This window comes from Globicephala melas, chromosome 15 (genome assembly GCF_963455315.2).
Source record: "Globicephala melas chromosome 15, mGloMel1.2, whole genome shotgun sequence".
NCBI lineage: Eukaryota > Metazoa > Chordata > Mammalia > Artiodactyla > Delphinidae > Globicephala > Globicephala melas.
In genome coordinates this window covers 76,529,799-76,557,071 of record NC_083328.1, presented here as the reverse complement: position 1 = coordinate 76,557,071, position 27,273 = coordinate 76,529,799, and the positions used below count along the sequence as shown (strand labels likewise).

Here is a 27,273-nt window from a genome sequence, read left to right as displayed (position 1 = left end):
CGTTGAGATGTATAGCGAGACACTTCCTTTTTCAGTTTTCCTTCAATATTTTTAACCCTGTCAGGGCCCACTTTTGAATAGCAGAAGAAACTGGCCAACAGGCAGCAGGCTGGGGGCTGGGAGCCACTGTATCTGGAATTTAGTAACGTTTGCTTCTCATATTGTGTTGATTTTGACGTTTACCTTCTGTTTATGGCAAGTGATACTGGTTTTGCATTTATGATAGTGGTTACCTTTTAAGTTACCTTCTAAGACACATTTATGTACTGATAAGTAAAATCCAGGTCAGGAGTTCTCAACCAGGGCACAACTGGCATTTCAGGCTGCATCATTCTTTGTGGTGGGTGCTGTCCCGGGCTTTGTAGGTTGTTTAGTAGAATCTTGGCCTCCTCTACCTACTAGATACCAGTAACTAACCCCCTTCTCTCTGTTGAGAATCGCTGATTTAAGGTATGCAAATTGAGGCAAACTTATGAAGTTAGAAGGTAGAATTAGTTGGATATGGTAGAAATCCCGTGTGTGTGAAAAGGGCTGAAGTTTGGGAAACTCTTTGGGCAAATTGCCTTCAGTTGTGGGGTCCACTTGCTGATGTTCCTGTGGCATTGAGGTTTGTTCAAGCGCGAGGAGGGAGGAGATGCCTTGAAAGAGCTGCTCTAAAGCAGCACCGTCTAGTAGAACCTCTGCCATGCTGGAATGTTCTGCGTCCGCGCCGTCCAGTCCATAGCCACGGACCACCTGTGGCCGCGGAGCGCTGAGAGTGTGGCTGCTGAGAATGAGGAATTTAACTCTTTTATTTAAGTAACTTAAATGTAAAGCTACCATGTTGGACATCACAGCTCTAAAGAGATCAGTGTGCAGACGTCAGGATGATAGACTGCAGGCTTTAAAAGCTTAGGCGCGAAGACACACAAACCAACAGGAAAGCATCTTATTAAGTACGGCCCAGCCACGTGGCAGACAGGACTATCAGACAGGAGATTTGGGGCGGTGGTTAACTGCACCCACTTAACATTGGCTTTAGCAAAGTAAAATAAAACAAAAACCGATGTACTGGTGCCTAAGACTTGAGAAGCCCAGGGAACCGACAGACCTACACTCGCCCCCGAGGTGGGCAGGAGCCTCCTGTGGTCTCTGCATCCTCCTTGTGACTCCGTTTTCAGGCAGACTCTCCCTAAACAGGAGCAAGGTGGCTTCCTGCAACTCCAGGCTTGTTTTCTGCCACCTTAACAACCCCAGGGTGAAGAGCATGTCTTTTCTGGAATTTCTAGCAAAAATCCCAGCCAGGCCTCTCACTGGCCCTTTCTCTGAGCCCATCACCATGCTGAGGGCTCTGCTTGGCCAAGCCTGGATCCGGGGCCTGTCATGCCTGGAGCTCAGAGGTGGGGTTGGCCTCGGCTCGATCAGGTGGAAAGATGGAGGGAAATGGACTTCTAAATTATAACTGTAGGCTATAGAAGAAAACTGTATGGTAGCCTAGGCTAAGGGACTGAATCTGAGGTAGGACATACTTGGACGGGGGCCCCTCCCTAAGGCTGGGGTGCAGACCTGGTTGGAGACAGTGTAGTTCAGGCCACTGGATGGCAGGACCAGAGGTGGTCTGCAGGTGGGGCCAGCAAGAAAGCAATCCCAGGGGTACCGATGGGGTGGCAGGCACAGCTGATGGTTGACACATTGGGTGTACAATAGGAGTGAGGGCACCAGAGCTCACAGTGTCCCTGGTGGGACACTAAGGGCCACAGTGACAGGAGGACCTTGGGAGACAAACCTGGGGGTGAGGGAATCAGGGCGCTGGTGCGGAGGAGGCCTGGGGCCTGGGATGTCTATATCGAGAGGGCCCTGGGAAGGTGACCCCTGGGCCACAGTGGGGCTTGAAAGCCTCGAGGGACAGCATGTGCTGGGCGCATGGCTGGCCAGGGCACCATTCGATGGCCTCACTCAACGCACTGCTGACCCGCCCACTGTGCCACGGCCTGGAAACCACAGGTGAGCTTTTTCCTCCAGTGGTGTCCCTCCAGCGCCCTCTACTGAGAAGGCTTAGCATTTCACTGACTGTAAAGGAGAGGCAGAAAGGAGTCTGTCCACATCCCAGAGCGGGCATTGAAGGGTGACTGGGGAGCTGGGAGCCAACACATTGATATGAAAATTAATGAATGAGTGTGGGGGGCAGGGCAGCTGACGTGCACACAGAAGAGCTCCGGTTTGAGCAGCCTGAGAGCCCTCACTCTCTATGGCCCCTAAGGATCTTTCCAATTTTATGTAATGAGGAGAGACTAGAAAAAAAAGAGCTGTGAAATAATTGCGCTGATGGGGCTGTCAATGGCTGTGCAGGGTACTCTCAGGCTCTTAGCTCAGGATGTGGGTCAGACAGACCTGGGCTTAAAGTCGGCTTCCACCACTCGGTAGTGGATGGAGCTGCTGTAGCAGTAGATCTTGAGCAGGTAACTGAGCCCTCTCTGGGCCTCAGTTTATCCATCATGAAAATGGGATGATGCTAGTACATACTATGTAGGATGGTTGTGAACATTAAGTGAAGCAAGACATTATGTTTTAAAGAGAACACACTTCTACATCCGTAACATTTTGAGAATCTATCTTTCTCATCACCCCTCACCGCCACCACCCTAGTCTTTGCTTGCCTGGATGACGGCAACAGCTTTCTAAATGATCCTTCTGTTTCCATTTTTTTTGGTTAATGTACGGCTTGATTAGGATATAGTTCACATACCCTGCAGTTCACCTCTTTAAAGTATATAATTCAGCAATTTTTAGTATATTCATTGAGTTGTGCAGACATCACCACAATGTTAGAACACTTCACCATCCCCCGAAGAAGCCTCACACCTGTTACCTGTTTCTCCTTTTGCACACGGCAGCGTCTTCTCTGCTCAGAAGCCAGAAGGACCTTTAAAAAAATGTAACTCGGGAATTCCCTGGCCGTCCAGTGGTTAGGACTCTGTGCTTCCGCTGCAGGGGCATGGGTTTGATCCCTGGTTGGGGAACGAAGATCCTGCAAACCGTGAGACGTGGCCAAAAAAAAAAAAAAAAAAAAAAAAAAAAATCAGATCATGCCACCCTGTGCTTGTAACCCTTCAGTGATCCCCACTGTGGATGGAGTAAAATCCAGACTCCTTGCCCTGGTGACAAGGCCCTGTGTCGTCTGCCCCCTCCTCCTCCTCCGACCTCATCTTTTACCCTGTCCCCCGTGTTCGGGGCATTCCAGCCACGCTAGTTTTCTTTCCCTGCAGATGTGCGTCAGGCTGCTTCCTGCCTCTGGATCTGTGCCCTTGCGGTTCTGGTCTGCCTAGATGGCTCTTCCTTGCCTGCTTGCACGGATGTTTCTTCTTGTCACTCAGCTCACCTGTCACCCCAGCCTTCCCAACCACCCAGTCTCCTGGAGCCACGCCCCTTCCCCACCCCTTCTCTTATCCCACGCCTTATTTTATTTTAGAGAGCTGTTTACTGTCTCTCTTCCTCCCCGTGGGAGGAGGACCTCGTCTGTCTTGCTCACTGTTGAATGCCCTAGGTGAGGACCTGCGTCCTGTGAGTGCACAGGACATTCTAGGTGAATGAATGTGTGACAAAAGGGGAGCAATGATCCCTTGTCGTCGTCTTCTTATTAGATACTCAGTAAATACTGTTGACCTAAAAGTCATTGAAAGTGTGCAGCTTATATCCGGTGCAGGTAGAAAGTGAATAAACAAGGTGACAATCAAGGTGATTAAATGAGATCAGCTGGGGGCTAGTTACACTGGGCTCAGGTGACACAAAGTCCTTATTTTACCCTGTGCCAAATGCTTATTACCCTTTGTTGCAATGAGATTGTGAGGAAGTTGGAAGGGAAGGATCCTGTTCCAAAGTTAGGTCCCCACAGGAACTGGAATCATAGTTGGACCAGATGAGCACTTAATAAATGCTTACTATTATGGATTTAGCTAAAAAGAAAAGAAATGCACATTTATTTCCATAGGTAATATATGTACAATGTGACGGAAGAATAAGTAGGAAAAGGCGCCCCTACTCCCTCCTTCCCAAAGGCAGCCGGTGGCGCCAGCTGTCGTGGAGGTTTTCTGCATTGGCAGGCATAGTCTGCACGCTATCCTCTTGCTTTCATGCAAGGAATGGCATCCTGGACACACCTTGCAGCTCCTTCCTGATCTAGCGTATCTTGCAAATGGGGCTATTCAGCGCATACAGCTCTATCTCCCTCTTCAAAGACTGTTGAGCATTCCATTGTATGGACGTTCCCTGCTTATTTGACCAGCCGCCCTCTGATGACTGGTCAGGTACGTTCCAGTCTTTGCTACCACGTGCGGGCTGCCCTGAATGACCTGCCCCTGTGCACATGCACGCCTGCCGGTTAAGTCACGGAGCGTTTAACTTGGTAGCTTGCTGTGAGGAACCTTCTGCTAGGACAAAACAGACAAAACTCATAAACAGCCTGACAGTATGTCATTCTCTTAAATTCATTCTTCAGCTTTCATTAGAAACACTCAGCTCTGGGAGTCGTCATTACAGGATTATTATAGGATGGGGAGAGACTGGCTGGTCCACAGAAAAGTCAGTGACCATGGGTAGGTATCTGCAGATTGAAGGGTGTGCTTCCGTCAAATGCATCCTCCCTCCCTCCTTCATTCAGTGCTTTGCGTCCACGGATGGCCGGCTTGGGTGACGCACACCCAAGAGCAGGAATGGGGCTGGACACCTCAAGGTTTCTGTATGTGTCTCGCGCCAACACGAATGAGTTATTAGAAGTGAAACCCATCCTCGTGAGAGCTACCGCCATCCTCCCCACCCCAGCCCTAGCACTAGTTTACGGGAACCAGGATGCTATTTTGAAGAAAGAGCATCGTGTTTCATCATGGAAATTTTGAGCATCTGAGCAGGCAACTTGCTGGCTTGCTAATCTTTAGAGTCCCGATGCCCAGGGACTGTGTGTGCTCAGCTCTGCACCCCAGTACCTGGGCAGGGCCTGCCTGGCCCGTAGGAGGAGGGGGAGACGGTGGGTCTGCAGGTGACAAGTAACTATGTAAGTCATCATGGCCACATCTGGATGGGTTGCCTTCAGCTGGCAGCATCTCAAGGGGCTGGTAGGGCTGGGGTTCCTTCCTCCCAGCCTGTGGGGGTGGGTGGGGAGGTGAACAGTTCAGCCTGGGGTCTTTCCATGAAAGACCCTTAACGGATGCTCGTAATTCTCAAAATGCCTGTTTACAGCCGCTCCTGAAGGATGGGCTGCCTTTTTTTGGCACGAGTGAGGGTGGGCATGTGTGTCTCAGAGCAGCTGACTTTTGCCAGAGCCGGGCAGGTGTCCCTGGCTTCACACAGGCGACCTGAGGGCAGGCGTGCCTGGTGAGCTGCCCTCCGGGGGCGGCCCTGGGAGTCAGTTTGCCTACAGCTGGTACGCTGGCCTGTCTCCAGGTTATGCGGGGCGCCGAGTCATCATCTTGCTGGCGTGTTCCTCCAGCATGTTGCTAAAACGTGGAGCCGAGTGTGGAAGGAGATTCTTTCCCTTCTCTTTTTGTATAGTAATCTTGGTGTGACCAGCACCCTTGATAGCATGTGGGGTGCGAAGACACCGGGTTTCAGAATAAGCTGGACCTGGTTCAAGGCCAGAGTCGGCTGTTTTTCACACCTTGGTAAACTCGGGTGCTTTACTCAGCCGTCCTGAGCTTTCCTCTCTCACCTGCAGAATGTCAAAGTGATAACAGTACTTGTTGCTCTGTATTTACTTTTTAAACTTAAATCTTATTTTAAAAACGAATCCTACTTTTTGAAATAATTTGGGCTTGGGGACAAAGCATCTTTGACTTGGACCACAGCTTCTTAGATGCCTCAGCTGTGTTTTCCCCTCTCGTTGAAGGATGAAGCCTCAGATGGGGCTGTGGTTCTGACTCAGTGAAGATGCTTTAGAGAAAGACATTCTGGGAAGAGTGGATGGGTGTGGGCTCGGCCTTGACGGTGTGGGCGTGTCTTTCCCACAGGTGCTGCGAGTGGCTGAGATGCTGTGGTGCAGGGGAGCCCAGGCCCCGCACGGTCTGGTTGGGGCACCCCGAGAAGAGGGACCAGAGATACCCTCGAAATGTCATCAACAATCAGAAGTACAACTTCTTCACCTTTTTGCCTGGGGTATGTACGGGCAGGGGCAACATCGTTTTCTTCTTCCTACACCAGATGTATGCAGTGGTACCAGTCTTAGCAGACTGAAGTCCCTGTGGCAGATTCTGTGAACACCCCGTCTTTTCCATGTCACCTCATCCACTGGCCATTCATCTTCCCTGGTCCTGAGCACCTGGAAGGGGGCTGCCTTCTGTCTGCAAGGCTGTGAGACTCCACTTGATTGGTTAGAATAACTTCACATTTATTTGCTGTGTTGGGCCTAAGAGTGAAAAAGATATTTTGAGGACGTAACTTTGTTCCAAAAAAAAAAGGAAAATCAGGAGGGGACTTCCCTGGAGGCGCAGTGGTTGAGAGTCCGCCTGCCAATGCAGGGGACACGGGTTCGAGCCCTGGTCCGGGAAGATCCCACATGTCGCGGAGCAGCTAAGCCCGTGTGCCACAGCTACTGAGCCTGCGCTCTAGAGCCTGCGAGCCACAACTACTGAAGCCCACGCGCCTAGAGCCCGTGCTCCGCAACAAGAGAAGCCACCACAATGAGAAGCCCGCGCACCGCAACGAAGAGTAGCCCCCGCTCACCACAAGTAGAGAAAGCCTGCGCACAGCAACAAAGACCCAATGCAGCCAAAAATAAATAAATATATTTAAAAAAAAAATCAGTGCTTACATTCCCCCCCACCCCTCATTATCATGAAATACATATTTGGAACAGGGAAGTTGGGAGATAAAAGTGTAGAGAACTTTTTTTTAAAGGTAAATTTTAACACTATCATCCAGAGAGACTTTCTATTAACATGTTTGTGATTTTTTTTTTTAATTGAAGTCACTTTTTTTTTTTTTTGAATTTATTTTTGGCTGCATTGGGTCTTTGTTGCTGCACGTGGGCTTTCTCTAGTTGCGGCGAGCGGGGGCTACTCTTCCTTGCGGTGCACGGGCTTCTCACTGTAGTGGCTTCTCATTGCAGAGCACAGGCTCTAGGCGCGCGGGCTTCAGTAGTTGTGGCTCACAGGCTCTAGAGCGCAGGCTCAGTAGTTGTGGCACACGGGCTTAGTTGCTCCGCGACATGTGGGATCTTCCCGGACCAGGGCTTGAACCCGTGTCCCCTGCATTGGCAGGCGGACTCTCAACCACTGCACCACCAGGGAAGCCTGTTTGCTAATGTTTTGCGTAGTATTTTACTCTGCATTCATCCCTTTTGTTTGTTAAATCCATGGACAAGTACTCTGAAAACCTTGCCCCTAAAACACCTTTAAGTTAAACATCTGTTTTTATCTAGTGTGGCCTCCAGGATACACTGACTGACTTCAGAAGCAGCAGCAGCAATCAGTTCGAAAGCTGGAAGAAAAAAAAAATCACTGTTTGATTTATTGAGGGAGAACATGGAAACGCAAATACCTTACACTGTAGCTTAAGGTCAACCTGAATGTTTTTTTAAGGGTGATTTTTTTTTTTTTTTTTTTTTTGCGGTACGCGGGCTTCTCATTGCTGTGGCCTCTCCCGTTGCGGAGCACAGGCTCCGGACGCGCAGGCTCAGCGGCCATGGCTCACGGGCCCAGCCGATCCGCGGCATGTGGGATCTTCCCGGACCGGGGCACGAACCCGTGTCCCCTGCATCCGCAGGCGGACTCCCAACCACTGCGCCACCAGGGAAGCCCTTTAAGGGTGATTTTGAGTACATTTATTGCTGCCTGGCTTACTCCCCTCCCCCAGCCCCCTAAAGCTCAGTATCTTTTTTTTTAAATTAATTAATTAATTTTTGGCTGCGTTGGGTCTTCATTGCTGCGCGCAGGCGAGTAGGGGCTGTTCTTCGTTGTGGTGTGTGGGCTTCTCGTTGCAGTGACTTCTCTCTTTGTGGAGTACGGGCTCTAGGTGCGTGGGCTTCAGTAGTTGTGGTACGTGGGCTCAGTAGTTGTGGCACATGGGCTTAGTTGCTCCACGGCATGTGGGATCTTCCCAGACCAGGGCTCAAACCCGTGTCTGCTGCATTGGTAGGCAGATTCTTAACCACTGCACCACCAGAGAAGTCACGAGCTCAGTATCTTAAGTCAAGTGAAAGTTTATTTCTCATTCACGGAAATTCTGAGGCAGATCAGGCCATTCTCCTCCATCTCACAGCTACATTATCTGGAATACGTGGGCACCCACGTCTCCATGGCAGGGCAAGAGCGAGGGGCCGGACAGTGCTCCGAAGGGACACGTGATTTCTGTTCGTTGCCCAAAACGAGTCAGGGGGATCAGTGTCACTTCCAGGGCACGTGGGGGCAGTTGAAACTCTGCCAGAACCCTCCTGCCACATGGGGTGAAATTCTGCTGTAGATATTGTATGACGTTGAGATCGTACCATGGAGATATCCACTTATCTCACTCGTTTGATTCAGTCTTACAGCATAAGCATTTCCCACTAAAACCTCTTCAACAACATTTTGAGTGGCCTTTCCTGTACTTACAAAATAGTTTAAGAAGGGACTTCCCTGGCGGTCCACTGGTTAAGACGTTGCACTTCCACCTCAGGGATCAATCGTGGGTTCAATCCCTGGTTGGGGAGCTGAGATCCCACGTACTGCTCCGCATGGCCAAAAAATAGGAAAAAAAAGTTTCCGACTTTCCTGTTGGTGCAGTGGTTAAGAATCCGCCTGCCAGTGAAGGGGATACGGGTTCGATCCCTGGTCCAGGAAGATCCCACATGCCGCGGAGCAACTAAGCCTGGTGTGCCACAACTACTGAGCCTGTGCTCTAGAGCCCGTGCTTCGCAACAAAAGAACCCACGGCAATGAGAAGCCCGTGTACTGCAACTAGAGAAAGCCCGTGCACAGCAACGAAGGCCCAACTCAGCCATAAATTAAAAAAAAAAAAAGTTTAAAAAATAAAATCTCACAACTATAGCCGAAGCCTCCAGCATACCCTCCCTGCCCGGAGGTCCCCACTGTCTTGAATCTAGTGTTTATAATTCCCACGTGTGTCATTTGCTTCTTTACTTTGACAAATTACGTTTTCGTCACCCAGGTGTATTTTCCTATACAACATGTAGAGGTGTGTAAACTGTATATGTAGGTACCATGTGAGTTTTGTTCTTCTGGGGGGGTGTTTTGAAATGTCACTCATGCCCCTCTAAGCCCGCCCAGCTGTATCAGACCAACCTGAAGTGTCTTCTCTCTCCTCTCTCTCCATTCCAGGTGCTGTTTAACCAGTTCAAATACTTCTTCAACCTCTACTTCCTGCTTCTCGCCTGCTCCCAGTTCGTCCCCGAAATGCGACTGGGAGCACTGTACACCTACTGGGTTCCCCTGGTGAGTCAGTCGGGCCGTCCGTTCAGTAACATCAGAGGTTGGGCAGCACAGGTTCTTTGTCCTCCAGGCACCTGGAATGGGACTCGGCCTTTCAAGGGAGAGGACACCCTCAGGCCAACACGTTGGGAACCCCTGAGGTTTTCATGGTGAGGCTCCGTTTCTCCCACTACCAGGATCAACCGTAGTGATGCCTGTGCTACTCATTCCTTCTGTCCGTCAGCTGTTCAGCCTTTCCTTGTTTCAGCAAATATTTTTTGCATGCCTGTCGTGAATCACTCGGTTCTAGGCTCTGGTACACGGCGGTCACGAGCAAGGCAAAGCCTCCAACGCTGTGCACTGTGCTCTTTGAATCGTTTCTGTTTCTTATGTAGACTTTCAGCGTGCAGGGTTGACAGAGGAACAGATTCTGTGCTTCAGTGTGTATGGAGGGTGACGGACCCGACGCCCCTCCATCCTTCTTGTGCCGCCTTTTCTTTCTTCCTGCCTTTTTGGAAATGGTTATTGAGCACCTGCTGTGTGCCAGCCATGGTGCTGGGCACTGGGGATGCAGCAGTGACTGAAACGTAGAAAAATTCCTGCCCTCGCGGAGTTGACTTTCAGTGGGGACAGATAGTAAAACAGTTGAGCCTAATTGTTTCAAGTTGTGAAACTGCTGTGAAGGTAGTAGAAGGTCGTAGGGCAAATGGGGCATCCCAGGCACAGTTAGTACTTGTTGAGCGGATGACGGTGGGAGATGTGGAGGGGTGGCCGGGAAAGGCCTCTTGAGGAGGTGATGGGAAGAAAAGTAGGAGGGTGGGAGGATCCCAGGTTCAGGGAGCAGCAGTGCAAAGGCCCTGCATTCAGCACATGCTTAGAGTATTGGAAGAGCAGAAAGAAGCCCAGCGCGTCTGGGGCACAGAGAGGGTGAAACTGACATTTCCTTTCCTCCAGAGACATTATGAAATATTATTTTTCATTACACAGGGCTCGGAAGGAACACTTGGATTCTCTGTTCACAAATCTTGTTAAATTTTTCATTGGGAGAAGATTGTTAAAGTAGAAAAGGTGTTTCCTCTTTAAGGAAACAAAAACACACATTCTTTAGGACAGTAAGGATTTGGTGCACAGGCACTGAGGGAGCAGAGGAGGTGGATGCCAAGGGCCCAGGGAGCGGGGCCCACACGCCATTGGTGCTACGTTAATCAGACAGGTCGTGTCAGCAGTTCCAGCCCTGGGAAGAGGAGGGGGGTTTATTTCTTCCACACAGGCGGTGGAGGTTCTTTTGGGATGTGGGAATCGTTCTTTTCTGCTCTGAGTCATTTGTGGGTGAGGTAGGCTGTTGGGATAACAGACGTTCCTGTCTGCATCAGGGTGTGTGCTTTTATACAGTGAGTGTCACTAACTCAGAGCCAGGCTGATAGAAGAGGGGGGCCTCGTGGCCCATCTCAAAGCAGAAGATGCTGCTTTGTTCCATCAGCTGCAAACATGGACCCAGAGTTGCCAGGCCCAAAAGGTAGAAACTTCAGAGTTTTACCGGAAGTACCCTAATTTTATTTAGTTTTTTAGTTCCACAGCAGTTTGCTACATACCTATATAAAGTCAAACTGTAAGTTATTTAAGAAAAGTTAGTCTGCAATGTGTATAAAGTATCATCTATCACCCTGCGTTTTACTGATTACGTTTTTAAAGTCTAGTTATTTGAAAGGTAATACCGTCACACGATTCAGGAAACGTGTGAAAAGGTACCTCATGAAAAATCTCCCTTTTATCCAGTTCCACCCCCAAAACACTGTCATTCATTTCTTTTTCCTTCTTCCAAAGTTTACAAACAATGAATAAGTTTTTTCTGGACTGGCTTCTGCCATTTACCATAATATTTGAAAATTGAAGTATAATTGACATACAACATTAAATTTAAAAATCTTGTCTTTTCCCTGCTCCCCAATGCTCCTTTTTAGAAAAAAGGTTACAAGATATACACAGTGCTGAATCATTATTTTCTAATTTCCAGCATCTCTTTCCCTTGATTTTCAAATGTTGCTAACTCATGTACAAATTGTTAAAGCACTGTGTGGAGTGAGCACACCCCTTCCTTCTCTTGTGGTCTGTCTGCAGGCTGCCGGTTTGCAGTCTGCTCTGCTTGAGGCTGTACGGGTTTCCTTGGTACCTCATTGGTGCCTTCCGGTCTCGGGAACCCTCGACTGGGAGTGTGGGATGACCAGATCCCACCTCTCAAATCTTGTCTGTTGGGTTCTCCCCAGACCCCAGATCTTGCTGCGTTATTGCCTGCAAAACGCCCTCTGTTCATTTTTCTTTTCCTTTATCAACTACGAAGGGACTCTACAAAGGGACTCATTCTTTTTTTTTTTTTTTTAATATTTATTTATTTGGCTGCATCGGGTCTTAGTTGCAGCGTGCGGGATCTTCATTGCGGCGTGCGGGCTTCTCTAGTTGCGGCATGTGGGCTTCCCTCTGGTTGTGGCGCAGGCTGCAGAGTGCACGGGCTCAGTAGTTGCAGCACGAGGGCTTAGTTGCCCCGCGGCATGTGGGATCTTAGTTCCCCAACCAGGGATCGAAACCATGTCCCCTGCATTGGAAGGGCGGATTCTTAACCACTGGACCACCAGGGAAGTCGCCCGGGACTCATTATTTTTGGAGAAAAATTTGAAGGAGAAGCAGCACAGCAAAAATCCCTACCTGTGCAGCCACCTCCTGAGATGCCCCATCTATGTTTCTGGTCTGTTTCCTTTCAGTCTCTTCTTACACGTGCCTGTTTTACATACACTCTAACTTACATTATAGTAAAGTATGTATTAGGTAAATGCAATTGGATCCCAAGGTGTTCGAGAATGCAGCTGTGTGTCTCCCCCTCTCCCTGCCTTTACCATCTCAAGCATGATATCTGGTCTGTGCTCTCTCCCCTCGAGGTATTCATCTGCCCAGCCTGTCATATAAACCCATCGTCCAAACAATTTTTGGGGTGCAGACCTACTAGCACCCCTACAACCTTGTTCACGTTGGCGTTGGCATGTGTGTTGGGGAGGGAACTTTGGCCATCTTTGGCATAAATTTTTCATTCTGTTAACCAAGAGTCATGTGTATGACTCAGAGAAGACGGAATCATGCAGGAGAAATAGTGGGGTTGGAAATGAGATCAGCTCTGTCGAATTCTTCCACAGTGGTTATTGGAGATTCCCATGGACTGGAGGCAAAACAGACTGGTAGAGAAAAAAGATGCTTCACTCGAGAAACAAGAACATGGGGCAAAGGAGAATAAGGAGCTTGCTTGAGATCATGCTATGGTGTGGAGAGGATGTGAAGCCCCACAGAGACGGACACTCATTTTCTTTTTCTAAGGACTGGGCTTTGGAATATCAGAAGAGGCTTTGGGGTGTGTGTGGGGTGTGTGTACGAGGGTATTCTTTGCAGCATGGCATATGTTACTCAGACACTGGAAGCAAACAGATGTCCATCGGTGGTTACCTGAACGCTGGTCCAGCAAAACTATGGGATGCTGCCCCGGAGTCAGGAATGACGAAGTCACTCCAGTGATGTCGACACGACACGGTGTGACTCATCTTTTTCTTTGCATGAAAAAAGTAAGTTTCAGGATAACATGGACAGCATACTCCCATTTTTATGACCCTCTCCCTCACAAGAAGTATTTTTGCACACTTGTGCATGTAAATACATGGAGGTCTGGAAGGTTCTTCACCGAACTTAGTGTTTATCTTTGGAGCTGGGGGTTGCCTTTTATTCTTTTTTTTTTTTTTTTTTGGCGGTATGCGGGCCTCTCACTGCCGCGGCGGCCTCTCCCGCTGCAGAGCACAGGCTCCAGATGCGCAGGCTCAGCGGCCATGGCTCATGGGCCCAGCCGCTCCGCGGCATGTGGGATCCTCCCGGACCGGGGCACAAACCCGTGTCCCCTGCATCGGCAGGCGGACTCCCAACCACTGCGCCACCAGGGAAGCCCGCCTTTTATTCTTTTAAGTGTTTTTTATCTTTATGTGCAGAGATCTCTGTCTTAAGTCACCTCAGTGTGCCTCTACGGAAGTTGGAAAGGTATAGGAAACTACATAGATCAGACGTGCATTCAGCGTGTTTGAAACCATTCAGAATAGAGTTGCTCCCTCCACAGGGGGAGGCCACATTGGTTCTTGGGGCTGGTGACCGAGAATCAAAATGTGGAACGCAACTTGTTGTTAGGTAGTCTACCCTTTTCTGTTCCTAGTATGTATTCTGTACGTTAGCACCGGTGATGCTGACTCCAGGGTCTCAGGAAATGCAGTGGGGTGAACCGTGGGGGCCGGGATGACCTGGAGGGCTGCCACACTTCTAAAAGAGGGCCCGATCCCGGTCCTAGCCCATGTCTCCTCTCTGAAATGACGCTCAGAATTTCCGGGAGAAGCCAGAAGGCCTGACTTCCAATGTGAGCAGCTGAGTCACCTGGTTTCCCTGGGACTCTGGCTGTAGAGAGAAGACAGGTGGGTTACCAGCAGCCTCTGGCGGTCCTGAGGTTATTTATTTATTTATTTAGTTGTGCTGGGTCTTAGTTGTGGCAGGCAGGCTCCTTAGTTGCAGCTTGCCAGCCTCTAAGTTGCAGCACATGGGATCCTTAGTTGTGGCATGTGAACTCTTAGTGTGGCACACGTGTGGGATCTAGTTCCCTGACCGGGGATTGAAACTGGGCCCCCTGCATTGGGAGCGCGGAGTCTTAACCACTGCGCCACCAGGGACGTCCCGGTCCTGAGGTTTCTCACTAGCTTGTGACCCCTTTTATAGCCGAAGTTTCCTGTGATGGTTCAGAGACAGGAGGAGATGCTTGTCTTGTACAAGTTCTTCCTCTCTTTCCAGGGGCTGCCGAGAGGGGAGTTTGGGGTCAGACATATTAGGTAGCATCTGTTTCTAGAAGACTGTAGCTGACTTCCCCTAAATCCCCTAGATTTTTATGTAGAGAATCAATTTCCCGTTCTTGGCTAAAGTACATTTTGAAATGTCTCCAACCACCCTGAGAGTCCTCTCATTTCAAACCCAGCCATGAACTCAGTGGTTCAGAATGAGGGCAGGGTGGCCAGATGGTTGAGCTCTTGCTGCAACTTCTCTGAGAAGCTGTGTAATTGGAACAAGCTTTTTTGAGCCTCAGTTTCCTCACCTGTAAAATAGGGGCGATCACGTCTACCCCCTTGGCTTGTTTGGAGGTTCAGTGAAGTACAGCAAGTAAAATGCTTCAGATAGCTCCTGACACATAGAACATTCTTGGGAAATGTTCTCATTTTAATTAAAAAATTCTGGTACTAGTGCCATTGTTCATTGTGTGGATTGCGTTTTAGCTTTTGGTAACTTTTTTCTTGATAGTAATACGTTAGAGGGAGAAATTCCTCAGGTGACTGCTGAAATAATCCATAGAACTGTACGCAGACCAAATAACCTAGATTTTTGTTATTAAGATGCGATCTACATGCCATAAAATGCACAGATACTGTTTTCAGCTCACTGTATGTTACCATTTGTCAGCACCCATGTCAGCACCACCTTGGTCAAGACCATTCCATCACCCCGGAGAGTTCCCCCTTGCCCCTCTCCACTCGGCCCCCTCCCCAACCAGAGGGAACGGCTTTTCCGATTTCTTTCAGAATTTTGCTTTAGTAAATCTATTTTTGACATACAACTTTATAGAAGAGTCTTAGCACCTTCAGAATTTCATGTCTGTTCAGCGTCACCACCTCTGATTTCCTTACAAGCTCAGAACCCCCCCCACTCGCATTCAGGCCTCTTTCTCAGTATCTCTGGCTCCTAAGGACCTCCGAAGTTGGTCGGGTGGAATTTATTTCTGGACTACATGTGTAGCTCTTTGTAAAGCAGTTTCTAGCTTAAGATGTGGCACGTCCCCTGGGATTGATGAGGACCGTGTGTGTGTGTGTGCGTGCGCTCGCGTGTGTGTGTGTTCGGGGGTCATAGATACGGTGACTTATGAGGGAGTATTTATTTGTAGCGGGAGGTTAGCACCTCCTGTCTTTGTAGTGAGCACACACTTTCCATTAACATCAATGGGATTTAGCCAGGCCCATGCAGAGAGAAATAGAAACTGGAACATTTGAAAAAACAAACAACAAAAAACGTGGGTTATGGCCCAGAACAAAACAGCAGCCTGGGGGAGGGGGTGGGGATTCTGCAAAGCAGCCGTGCTTTTCCAGAATGGGTTTTCTCTCACCTCTGTATGTGGTCTGGTTATGCGTTTTTTTTTTTTTTCTGAAATGTACCAGTTTTGCTTTGGCTTCAGTGTGTACTTTACATCTGAGTGGAAACAAGAGTAATCCTTTGATTGTAAAGATGTGTGGGCCTTTGGAGGAGTTTCACAGAGCAGCACATCTCTGGCTAAATTTACATAAGAGATTTGAAGTCCTTTGAATCTAACTTCATATATTGCATGGGATAAACAGTATGAAGATGAAAGCCTCAGAATTCACTACTGCTAACCTTGGGGCGATTGTGCTCTCTGCATTAAAAAAAAAAAAAGACTTTAAAAGGAGGGGTGGCAAGTGTATTTTGTAAGAAAAAATGAATGACGGTTCTTGCCTTTCTTGATACAAGAGGAAAAATCTAGATGAAAATAGATTCTAGATAGGGGTGACTCACATGCCTGTGAGTATAACCTCTGCACCAGGTTTTTATGAGTTGGGGTATCTGACTTGGGAAGGTAGGGCAGTTTAAAATTTTCTTTTTATGAGTGTGTACTTACGCAATTAATACTTTAATATGTTTTCTTTATAGAAGTTTAAAACATTACAGGAAAGACTGAAGTCCCCATTCCATCTTAGCCCCCTACCTTGCAGAGGAATCTAACCAGTAGTTGAGGCTAGTGGAAAATCTTTAGCAGTATAGGAGAATCTTTGTTGATGTTTATTTGAACAGTGTTACATTGTTATGTTCCGGAAAGTTAATTTCCCTACTGAGAGGTCAATACAAACAGGGATGCATTTCACTTTGGGTCCTGGTGGACCATCTTACTGGTTCCACCTACCCAGGTTTCTCCAGAGGCAGAACATTGTGGCAGTTAAGACTCTGGACCTAGATTCCCTGCGATATCCCATAGGAGCAAGATTATTCAACCTCTGTGTGTCTCAGTTTCTTCACGGGCAGTGTGGCGATCTCAGCCACGACCTGCACTAAGGGGTGGAAAGCACTTCAAATGGCACCTGGCACGTGGTGAGTGAAAGATGCAGACGTCAGAGGTCACCATCACTCAGCCCTCACCTGTGGCCGGACGGTTCTGGGGTTTCTGTGTTTTTCACTCTTAGGAACCCTGTGGTGGTGGTGACTGCGGACGTCCCTGTACACGTGTGTGTCAGTGAGAGTTTTTCCGGTGCATGAGATTCAGAGAAGTGGGTTTGCTGGGGCTTCTGCCCTTGGAATAATTAGCAGGTCCTGCCCTGCTGCCCTCAAGTGGTCTCTGGCCTTTTCTGTCCCCGGCCCCAGGAGAGGAAGGTGGCTTCCACCAGGGCTCACCCTCTCTCTGTCTCTGTGCAGGGCTTTGTGCTGGCCGTCACCATCATCCGAGAGGCGGTGGAGGAGATCCGATGCTACGTGCGAGACAAGGAAGTCAACTCGCAGGTCTACAGCCGGCTCACAGCGAGAGGTCAGCCTCCTGGCCCCAGTGGGGCCACTTCCTGCAGCAGGGCTCCCAGTGTGTGTGTGGGGTGGCCCACAGGGTTGCAACTCAATCATGGGCCGCTGACAGTCAGGGAGCAGAGTTCAAGGCCCGGGGCCGGCGGGTGTGTGGGTGCCCCGTGGCAGGGCAGTCACTCGTTGCCGGCACCAGGGAGGCCAGCGTCTGCCCCAGGACCTGGGGTTACTCCAGCCGCATCCCTGGGCTGCCACTGCCCTCTTAGAGCCAGTCCTGTCATCTGACTTGTGCCTCATCAACCTGGAATTCAATTCTGTGCGCTTTGCATCCTCCCACACGCGTTTCCAAGGCAGTGCAGCTTTAAAAGATATTCTTTCAACATTACAAAACGAACATTACCACTTTGCAATGTGAGTTTTTAAGAAGGCACCAGACTTAATATAATAAAAGCTGCATCTGTGAAGGTTTCTTTGAAGCCATCTTATAAATCCTTAAGATGGAAGAGTGAAGAGTGACTAAATCTGACCCAAAGAGAAATTACTAGGTAACCTTTAATTTGAATTTTTGAAATGGGGGAATTTTAAAAACCTGCTCAAACACACCGTTGAGAACCCACAAAACAACCCAGCCAATGTCGACTTCTGTTTCCAACTACAAATTCTACCTAGATTTCCTGTAAGGTTGTATTCAGACTTGAGAGAATGTTACTTAAAGTTCCTCGAAGATTACTGATCCCATTCAGGGATTAATAATGTTTTAGGAGCGGCTGAGGGGAATAAAAACTGTGGTTTGCCTTCAGGAAATTGAGAATTCGGAAAGAGATAAGATAGATGCCCAAGGGAGCTTGCAGCCAGCCAGGTTGTGAACTGCTGTATGTTAAGTGCGTTAGTCTTCTGAGGAAGCAGTCCGTCCATGGTTTCCGGGGTTTGAGTAGAATTTTCCTTCTCGGAAAAATGTTGGAGAAATTTATTTAAGGCTCCAATTTTTTTTTTAAAAAGTATAATCCTGTGAGGGCATGAAAGTATCTTGTTTTAATGCATTGAAATAGATTTTCATAGTTGGTGGTCTTAAAAAGTTGCAAGTCTCTGGGAGAAGGGGGGATTTAGAGTTGGTATAGAAATGCTTTATTATTGCTAAACTACTGTATTTAGGACGTTTTGCTCCCTAAAGAAAGAAAACCCAGCGTAATCTTTGCAAAGGCAGGTGGCTTGGGCTTTCCATGTGGGTAATCAGAAGACCCCTCTGGAGTATGTTTTTTTGTGGTTTGTGTATATTAAATCCTCCCTTAATAACATATTCTGACTATAACATTTACAATGCTTGGCAGCAGACAAAAGCCCCATGGAGAGGGTGCGGTGGGTCTATTTAGAGCTCAGGAGGAGGGGCCCTGGGATCCCATTCATTCAGCCATCCAGGCTCCAGACCTTCTTTGGTTCTTTTCATATTGCAATTGCTTTTCCTGTGAGTGATTTTTCTGCCCTCCCCTGCAGACCCGACCCCCTTCTCAGCCCCTGCTTTAGCTTCCCTCAGTTCTTGAAAAGATCCAGAGGAGAACTGGCAGATGGCTGTAGCATTAAAAACTTGTCTTCCTTTGTGGGTCTCCTTCTGTGGCCCGTGGTTTCCATTGTCATGCCAATCCAACAGTAGGGGAAGACCTAGCAGAGTTTTGAATATTAACCCAGACCCTGGCTCTGCAATTTGTTTTGAAAGGCCCCAAAAGGCACTGAAGAAAACTGTCAGCTTGGAAAGTGAAGGAGGGGAGGTTAGTTATTTGATACCCTGTGGGGGGAAGGGCCAAAGTATGAAGCCCAAACTGGAGGATTTCAGAGAGAGGAAGAGAAAGAAGCCTTTTTTTTTTTTTTTTTACCTTACCATTCAATTATTTAATAATATTTTCTTGAGTGTGGCTTTTCAAAAGCAAAGGGAAACAGATACGTATATGTATATCCACGCAGGACTGTTTTCTCTTTTTATCACATGGCATCTTAAAATGTACTTTTCAACACTATTTTTGGAGTTCAAAAAAGTTTGGAAACCAAAATGCCAAGTCCTTGATCATGAGATTATAAGCTATTATACTTATCTGCATTCGGCATCATTTCCTTTTTAATAACAGCAGTACTTGTACTAATATAGTTAAATATTTGGGGTGGGTGGGTGATAACTTCTAACTAGCAAAATAGTTGCAGAAATCACGTGGAAAACGCCTATTTGCCTTCACCCAGATTCATCCGTTGTTAAGCTTTTGTCTTTTTCATGCTTTCCCCTCACACTCTCTAAGCCCTTGGAGAATTAAGTTGCATACAGGATTCCCTTTTAACCTGTAAATACATCAACGTTTAATTCCCAGTAGGATGTTCTCCTTACATAGCACAGTATAATTACAAAATCAGGAAGTTTATCATTACATTACTGTTAATCTCATCTATACTTCTTACTCAGAATTCGCCATTTGTTCCTAAAATTTTTTTTTTTTTTCCTTGTCCAGGAGCCAGGACAGGTTTGCCTTTTGCATTTAGTTGTCCTTTCTCCCTGATCTCCTCGAACTTGGCAGAGTTCTCCGGATTTCTTTACGACATTGACATTTTTGAAAAGGACAGGCCAGTTTTAGGCCAGTTACTTTGTAGCTTGTCCGTCAATTCGTGTTTGCTCGAGGTCTCAAAATTAGATTCACAACAGTGCAGGAATTTATGTCATTTTAAGAATGCCAGTGGCACAGATCCTGGGATGTTACCAAAGTTGTAGAGGCATTATGTTAATCGAATTGAAAAGGTTTCGAACTTGGAGAAAAAAAATTGATTTTAAACAAGTGAATTAAAAACTCTGGAAATAAGAAATTCACCATTGGGAGAAAAAAATGGATGGTCTTTTTTTTTTTTTTTAATTGCTGCTTCCAGTGGTTTAGATCATCTTATATCATTCAAGGTGTGTCTAAAACAACACATCAATGGATTAGTTTTTAATGTAATTGTCATAGTTTAATAAGAAGTATTTGAAGTATTTTAATATTGATAATAAAATTAGCCTACATGTAGAAATGACATTTTATTCATTCTTCAAGGATATTTGAAACTCCATCACTTTCCAAAGTCTGTGAGAGGTTTCTGTATTACAGAGATAAACTTGAGGGGCTGGGACTTTGGGAAATTAATAGTCCAGCAAGGTATCCAGACATGTAAAGGGGATGATGACAAAATGTAACTAGTAGTTATACTTTAGTGGCATGAGTGTTGTGGTCCTTAAATAGAATATCCCCTTTCGTGACCACCACGTTCCTGGTTCTGAGCACAGTGCCTGGTGGTTGAGGAGAGTAGTGGTTCTGAGTTTGTGCCTGGATTCAAGAGTTCTGCTTCTGCCTCCCACCCTGCTATGGGGACAGATCCCTTAATCTGTCGGTAAATTGGGGATAATAATAGTGCCTACCTTAGAGAGTTGCCGTAAATATAACTCTTGCATGAGAAAAATTTAGCACTGTGCTGGGATTTGGTCTGTGCCCAAGAAAGGCAGTGCTGGTGGTATCGTAGCAGGAGTTCATTAAATATTGGTGGGTGAGTTAATGGAGGTATGAACCAGAGGTTATGGGAGGTTACGGGAGCCCATCAGAGAGGAGCTGATGATGTCTTCCCGGAAGAGGTGACCTGCATCCTGAGTCTTCGAGGTTGGAAGAAAGCAGCACTGGCTTTATGATTGGTGGTGCTGAATGCAAAATGAACACTTGGGGCCCCCGTTCAAAAATTATTCAAGATGGCGGCAGCAGAGCATGAAACCAAGTAATGGCCCCTTCTGAGCGCAGGGCCCTGTGCCTTTACGGGAATCACATGCCGATGAAGTGTTCCTGGTAAAGAGTTCTCCAAAGGTCACAGGCTGGGATGGCTAGAGGCGTGGGCTACAGAACCCCAGGTTCTGGCTCTGTCTTGTTCTTCCCAATTCCTCCTTGTTTCCAGAGCCTCTCCTTCCTGGGAAAATAGAAGAAAAAACCATATTGGCCAGTGAAGATCTGAGACTCTGGGAAAGTTTATTCTGTGATCCAGGAATCTGTAATCAAGGCATGCTACAGGGAGAAGGTGGCATTGGATCTGTTTGAAAAACGCTGTCCAGATTGGGGAGCAGGAGAGAAAAAAAGAAAGATTTACCTACTATAAGCCAGCCAGGTGCTGGACAAGGTCTGGTCTGTAATTATTTTAAACAGCCTTATGGAGGTAGCTTTTACTTATGGGGAACTGAGGCTCATAGAGGTTAAGTATTGTGTCTGAGATGATGTAGCTGGTTAAGGGGTAGAGCTTGCTGTGAACCCCGGCTTGTCTGAATGTAAAACCTTAGCCTATAAGTCTAGGCTCCACTCTGTGCCTGGAGCTGAGGCTCACACTCTCCCATAGAATATCTCAGTGATTGCCATGGCGTTCAGCCTTAATACCTATTGCTACAGAAGGGCTTCTAGATTTAAGTCCATTTTAAAACACTTCTTTTTTAATTGAAGTGTAGTTGATTTACAATGTTGTGTTAGTTTCTGGTGCATAGCAAAATGATTCAGTTATACATATATATGCATTTTTTTCATAGTCTTTTCCATTACGGTTTATTACAGGATATTGAATATAGTTCCTTTTGCTGTACAGTAGGACAAAACACATTGCTGAGTCCAAAGAAATCCATCCAGCCCCCTCATTCTGAGATGAACGAACTGTTGAAAGCCAAGTAGGAATGATGCTTTTAGATAAACAAGCATCCCCTCTCCTCCTACTTGGAATCCACATTTAAAGCTGATCAGAGACTTGAGAGGTTCTTATTGGACTTTTATGCATTCTATGACTTTAATTGTGGAGCTGTCTTTCCCAATTAATAGCATTCAGTGGCACTGCAAACACCAAAGCCGAAGAAGAGAGGGTCTTGAAGTAGTAACAGACCCAGCAAAACTTTGTTTTGTTACTTGAAAGATTTGGGTTGGGTCAGGAAAGAGTAATTAGTCAAGGAATTATCTTTCTTTATCCTTGTCCTTACCAAACCAAAACTTTAATTCTGGAGGGGGAATCTGCCTTGCTTATCACAGGTAGTAAGGGCAGTTGGATTTGCATTTTTACCAGATGAATTCCAGGGGTCTTCATACCAGGAATGTTTTCTCAGACTAACTTGTGATCAAGGGCTAAATGAAGCAAGTGGATAATTAGCCTTGAAGGAAAGTGCAAACAGAAGCATAATTAACACAATTGCTGATGCTTCTTTCCTGCTGGGGACATCTGGGCACATGGTGAACCGTAAGTCGTAAGCCAAAGGTCTGTGCAAAATGGAGAGACTCCCTCTTACTTTCAGCTTTTTAGCACATATGTGGTGTAAAAAACGGAACGGATATCTTTCCTCTTCTCCAGTTCTTTTCAGGTTGTTCCTTCGTGCTGCTCTGTTCACCCTTTCCCAGTTACAGAATAACCTCAAGGATCTCACTTCCATTTGAGAGTGATGTCTTTTTTTCAATTTAGTCCAAAATCCACTTTGCACCATTATTTAGGATTGCAATTAATGTGACTAAAATTTGAGGTCTAATAAGTTCAAAACAAAAAAAAAAAAAAAAAAATTTGAGGTCTAAGGACACACATGTGTTTCTTTTAGGGCGTTGTATTCCATTGGAGTTCATCAGAAGGTAGGATAGGGCAGGGAACATGTGTTCATTAATGGGGAGTTGTCTAGCTAATAATTAGCTAAACGAAAGTGCTGTATTCTTAAACACAAGTACCGTTTGTTTTCATACTCTGTTCAGACTTAGGATAACACTAAAACTGCATTATACTTTTTTAAAAGAAGAGGGTTACAGTGATGGTCTTTTAAAAAATTTTTATTTTATTGAAGTATAGTTGATTTACAATGTTGTGTTTGTTTCTGGTGTGCAGCAGAGTGATTCAGTTGCATGTATATATATATATACTCTTTTTCATGTTCTTTTCCACTATGGTTTATTACAGGGTATTGAATCTAGTTCCCTGTGCTATACAACAGGACCTTGTTGCCTATCCATTCTATGTATAATAGTTTGCATCTGCTCAATGATGGTCTTTTTGATATTACTGCCGCAGAAGTACTGCAAAGGTCTTTACTGAGGATCTCAAATGCAGCTCAGTAAGCAAAGCATTCCCCTTCCCAGGCTTTCCTCATTAAGATTCAGAGCATTAGCTTTTACAAGTCTTAAAATAGGTCTTGCCAAACACTTTCCCATAATTCTCTGACAGATGTGAAGTTTGTTATTTCAGACCCATAAGGTTCCTTTTATTCTTTCAAACTACTCAATTTGACTTTATTACAAATCGCTGGTGAACTGATCTATTGTTTAATTAAAAAAATTTAAAAAACCCTGAAAAAAAAAATCTCAAATGCAAATTGCACTGTTATCTTTCCCAAAAGGTATTTCCCCCCTGCCAGGGGTGTTGGCCTATTTCATCATTATTGGGCACCAGAAGCAGGGAAGGGCCATTTATGTATTTATTTTAAAAGCCTCTGTTGGGTATACACTTGTTAAATTTAAACTACAGCCTTTCTTTTAAAGTTCCCGCTAATTTAAACAAAAGCCCCAGGAAGTGTCCCGTGGAATTTATAATAATATTCTTCCACCCTTTGCCTGTTTTCAAATAACAGTCTTTTCTTAGGCTTTGGGGAATGCAGACAACCTGATCGGAATATGAAAATTTCCACTTTAAACCTATGAACTCTGCAGGGTCTGCAAAGGCGTTTTCGTGTCAAGCCCAGGAAACGTACACATGCTGTAGAATTTACAACTCATCACTGTCACAGTCAGATTAGAGTTCGAGTTAAAGAGTTATACATTAACCAGGGTTAGTGCACAGAGCTTGCTGCTAAAGACCTGCAAAGGCAATCAATGTCCTGCAGGCACAATGAAAAATAGAAGTATAGCTGGAGGTGTTCGGAGGTCAAAAAATTGGCCCACACGTACTAGCGCTCCGGAATTTACTTTTTTTTTTTTGGGCTGTTCTGCAGTGTGACTGAATTGTCATTTGCTTGTTTCGACTCAAGGGAAACATCTGGTTTCTCTCTGCAGTATAGACAAACTGCCCTTATTCTGAAGCTCTCATCCATGAAAAGCACGGTTTGGGCCCAATGGGTTTGCTTATGAAAGGCTCGGGGGTCCATCTCTGCAGAAACAAACAGCTCTAGTAATTGGAAGTTTGTTCCCCGTTATAAACTCTAGCTCAGAGGCGACCTGGGTGAAGTGGCAGAAGCTGAATGGGATGCATTTCTTTTATAGAAGGCGTTTTATGATTTAGGATGTGTCCGGCAGAGAATCGGCCACTTAACCTTTGAAAAATCTCTTACCCAACTTCTGTAGAGTTTCTGCAAAGATATGTAAGAATCCCAGAGCCTAGAGGTTAGAGACTGGGTGTGACAGGGTCCAAAAGAAAAAAGAGGTCTGGGGGGCAAAGTGAGGAGTTCTGTGGCTTCGGATCTTCCTGTGCACTTTATAAAGAAAATGCGAATGGGTGTTATTACTCCTGTTCAGGACCCGCTATGTAATTTGTGGGACTCAGTGCAAAATGAAAATACGGGGTCACTTGTTTAAAAGTTATTAAGAATTTGAAGATGAAAACGGTAGGTCATTTACCCAAGGGTGAGGGGATCTATGTGAATACACAGGTCACATGCCCATGGGTTGGACCCTGCTTCTAGAAGTTTTAGGAATCTCTAGGGTAGATGACACACACACACACACACACACACACACACACACACAGTAGGGGTGCTTGGGAAGTATGTCTGCTAACTTCTCAGTGGGGTGTTGGGAGAGAATTTTCTTCTAACCAGATAATGGACTGTAGGGAGAGCTCCTCTCGCTTGAGGTAGGTCATAATCACTGTCCGTGTGTTATTTTTCATGTATCGTGTTCTCTTGCTAGGAAGACGGGGGCTCTGCCATCGTGTGCATGTTTCTTGTTCTTTTTTTGCAAGAATATTGGTAGAAAACTCAGAACAGTGGTTCACGTGAGGTTAGACATTATGTGTTTTGGGCCCTTTCCACAATTTTCAGAGTCTTGTCGTTCTGGAAGTTAATCCCAGCCACTGCGCGCTCAGCTTTTCTGACTCTGGTCCTCTTTCTCTCCTGCCCCAGCGGTGCCTCCCCTACCTACTCGTGGGCTTCTTAGAGAGGGGCGTTTCACTTGGACGTCGGCAACCAAAACCCCAGTAAACGTTGGAATCGAAATACTGGTCTCCGCTTCCCCTTCTCTTTCTTTCCTGCCGCTTTCCCTCCTTTCATTCTTACGGTTTTAATTTGCCTTTTCTCGTTCAGAGCGCACAGGTACACAGACACGTGCTAAGTGTGTGTTCTGTGTGCAGGCCTGAGCTACACATGTTTGATCACCCAGAAACGGTAGTGCGGCCCGAGAAGTCCCAGTGTGTGGGCAGGACCGTGCGTTGGCTCGATAGAGCGAGTGAATCTGAGGGTCTCCCTGTGTGGAACCTGCAAAGCTGAGGCTCACCTCCGCCAAATCCTAAAATGCTAATGAGGGAGCTGGGGCTGAGAAACCCTAGTGACCTCGGGGTGGTGTGGCCCCCGCTGCCCCCCTCCTGAGATGGAGCCAGTTACAGTAGGAGGGTTTGTCCGAGGGATCGGCCTGCTGGGTTTAGTCAGAAACTGCTCTGCAAACACAGCGGATTAAAGGGTTTTTGTTGAGGTAGAGCAGATGGACAGAGAGGCAGAGTTCAAATTAACCGATCGTAAATCAGGACCCTGCCGTGGAAGGGAAGAATCTGGGCCTGGTCACTTAAAAGTTTGAGCTAATTTAATTTATTATATCTTTTTCTTATTGGAAGAGCACCTCATGTTTATTATAAGAAAATTGTCGTGAAGAATTTAGAAAGTATTTTTGCCAAAGAAAGGGGTAAATCTCCTCTGTCCCTAGAGGGAATCACCCTTAACCCTTTTAGTATAATCTTCCTGCTTTGTCCTTTGTCTCGCTAACACACACATATATCCATATGCAGTTATTATTTGATAAGAGTTATAACAGTGCTCTTCTTAGGGTTACATATTAAGAGCAAACGTGTGAGTAGGTCTTGAAGATCAGAACACAGGCTCAGGGATGGTTTGGGTCAGGCCACCAGCATAAATTTCAGTAATAAAACCAAAGACAATGTGTAAATTTATGTTCGGGAAAGTTGGGGCGAGCTCAGGCGAAGGAAAAGCTCACTGGCTCAGGGGGTGGGGGGCACGATGAATTTACGCTCTTCCCTCGAGGAAGGCTTTGATACGCTGTCCAGAGAGAGCAGCGTATCTGTATGCATTTTTCCTGTTGCCCCCTCATTGGGCAAGAAGAACTGTTCAGGTCGGAAGAGAATTCTGCGCGTGGAGCCCGCTCTTCATTCTGCCATTTCTGACGAGCTGACTCGTAGGGCTCGCCGACGTTCTCCGTTCCCTCTGCCAATATATCGACACAGCGGACGCTTGAGGCTAGTGGGTCCCGAGGATGCCCAGGCGCAGGCCATTGGGTTGAATTCGTGCTTTACGAAAGCAGGGCCCTATCACATGCTCCCTTCCTAGGTGGAGAGAGTCTAGCCGTCCTCAGAGCCATCTGCCACGTGTTTTCGAGAAGTCGTTCGTGTTCAAGAGCTGCCCTTTTAGCGCCAGGTCTTCTCACTGTTACCATGACAAAATTTAATTAAGTACAGACATTAGTTAAAAATCAAACCCTGTGGAACCTCTTAGAAAGAGTTGTTTCAGTTGAAGTCATTGGAATGCTTTGAAACATCTCATTTAGTGGTGAATTACTGAAAAGACCCATGGCATTAAGTGATGTGAAAAGTGTATATAACTGGCGTTGCGCACTAGCTCCTAGTGGGTGAGTGTCGGGTGTTTGTTGACGGAGTGAGTCCACGGCGGGGGCAGCAGGTTCAGAGCTCCCAGGTCACTCCTGCTCCGGGGCATATACTCTATCGAGGAGGACTGGGAATCAGCAGTATTTTCTTCTCTCTTAGCTGAACATTTGTAAGTTAAATGGGCTTTATTACGAGACGCCAAAAACATGAAGGTTTTTATGGTGTTACTCCCTTGTGTGGGAATTTGATCCGTCACCAGAATAAAGACCCATGTCCTCCACAGGCTTATTTATGGGGCGCTGGACCACCTGGCCCCCCAAGCCCTTCCTCTCTTTCTGTTCCGGGTGATGCTTTCTCCCTTGCTAAAGGAGTTCCAGCCTGTGGCCACGCAGATGCATGTGCTACGCACGTGCATCACTGTCTCCCATCTCTTGCCTTCCTTTGTCCTGATGCTGGTAACCAG

The 27,273-nt window shown here is 46.7% G+C and overlaps 1 protein-coding gene across 3 annotated transcripts in view; it reads left to right on the top strand.

The window, feature by feature from the left end:
* ATP9A (ATPase phospholipid transporting 9A (putative)) overlaps window positions 1-27,273 on the top strand; it is a 135,633-nt gene that overhangs the window by 20,685 nt on the left and 87,675 nt on the right. For all 3 annotated transcript variants that reach the window (XM_030839108.2, XM_060285539.2, XM_030839109.3), the window contains exons 2-4: window positions 5,979-6,123; window positions 9,285-9,398; window positions 16,905-17,013. In XM_030839108.2, the coding sequence (XP_030694968.1) occupies window positions 5,979-6,123; window positions 9,285-9,398; window positions 16,905-17,013 (368 nt within the window). The remainder of the gene's footprint in view (window positions 1-5,978; window positions 6,124-9,284; window positions 9,399-16,904; window positions 17,014-27,273) is intronic.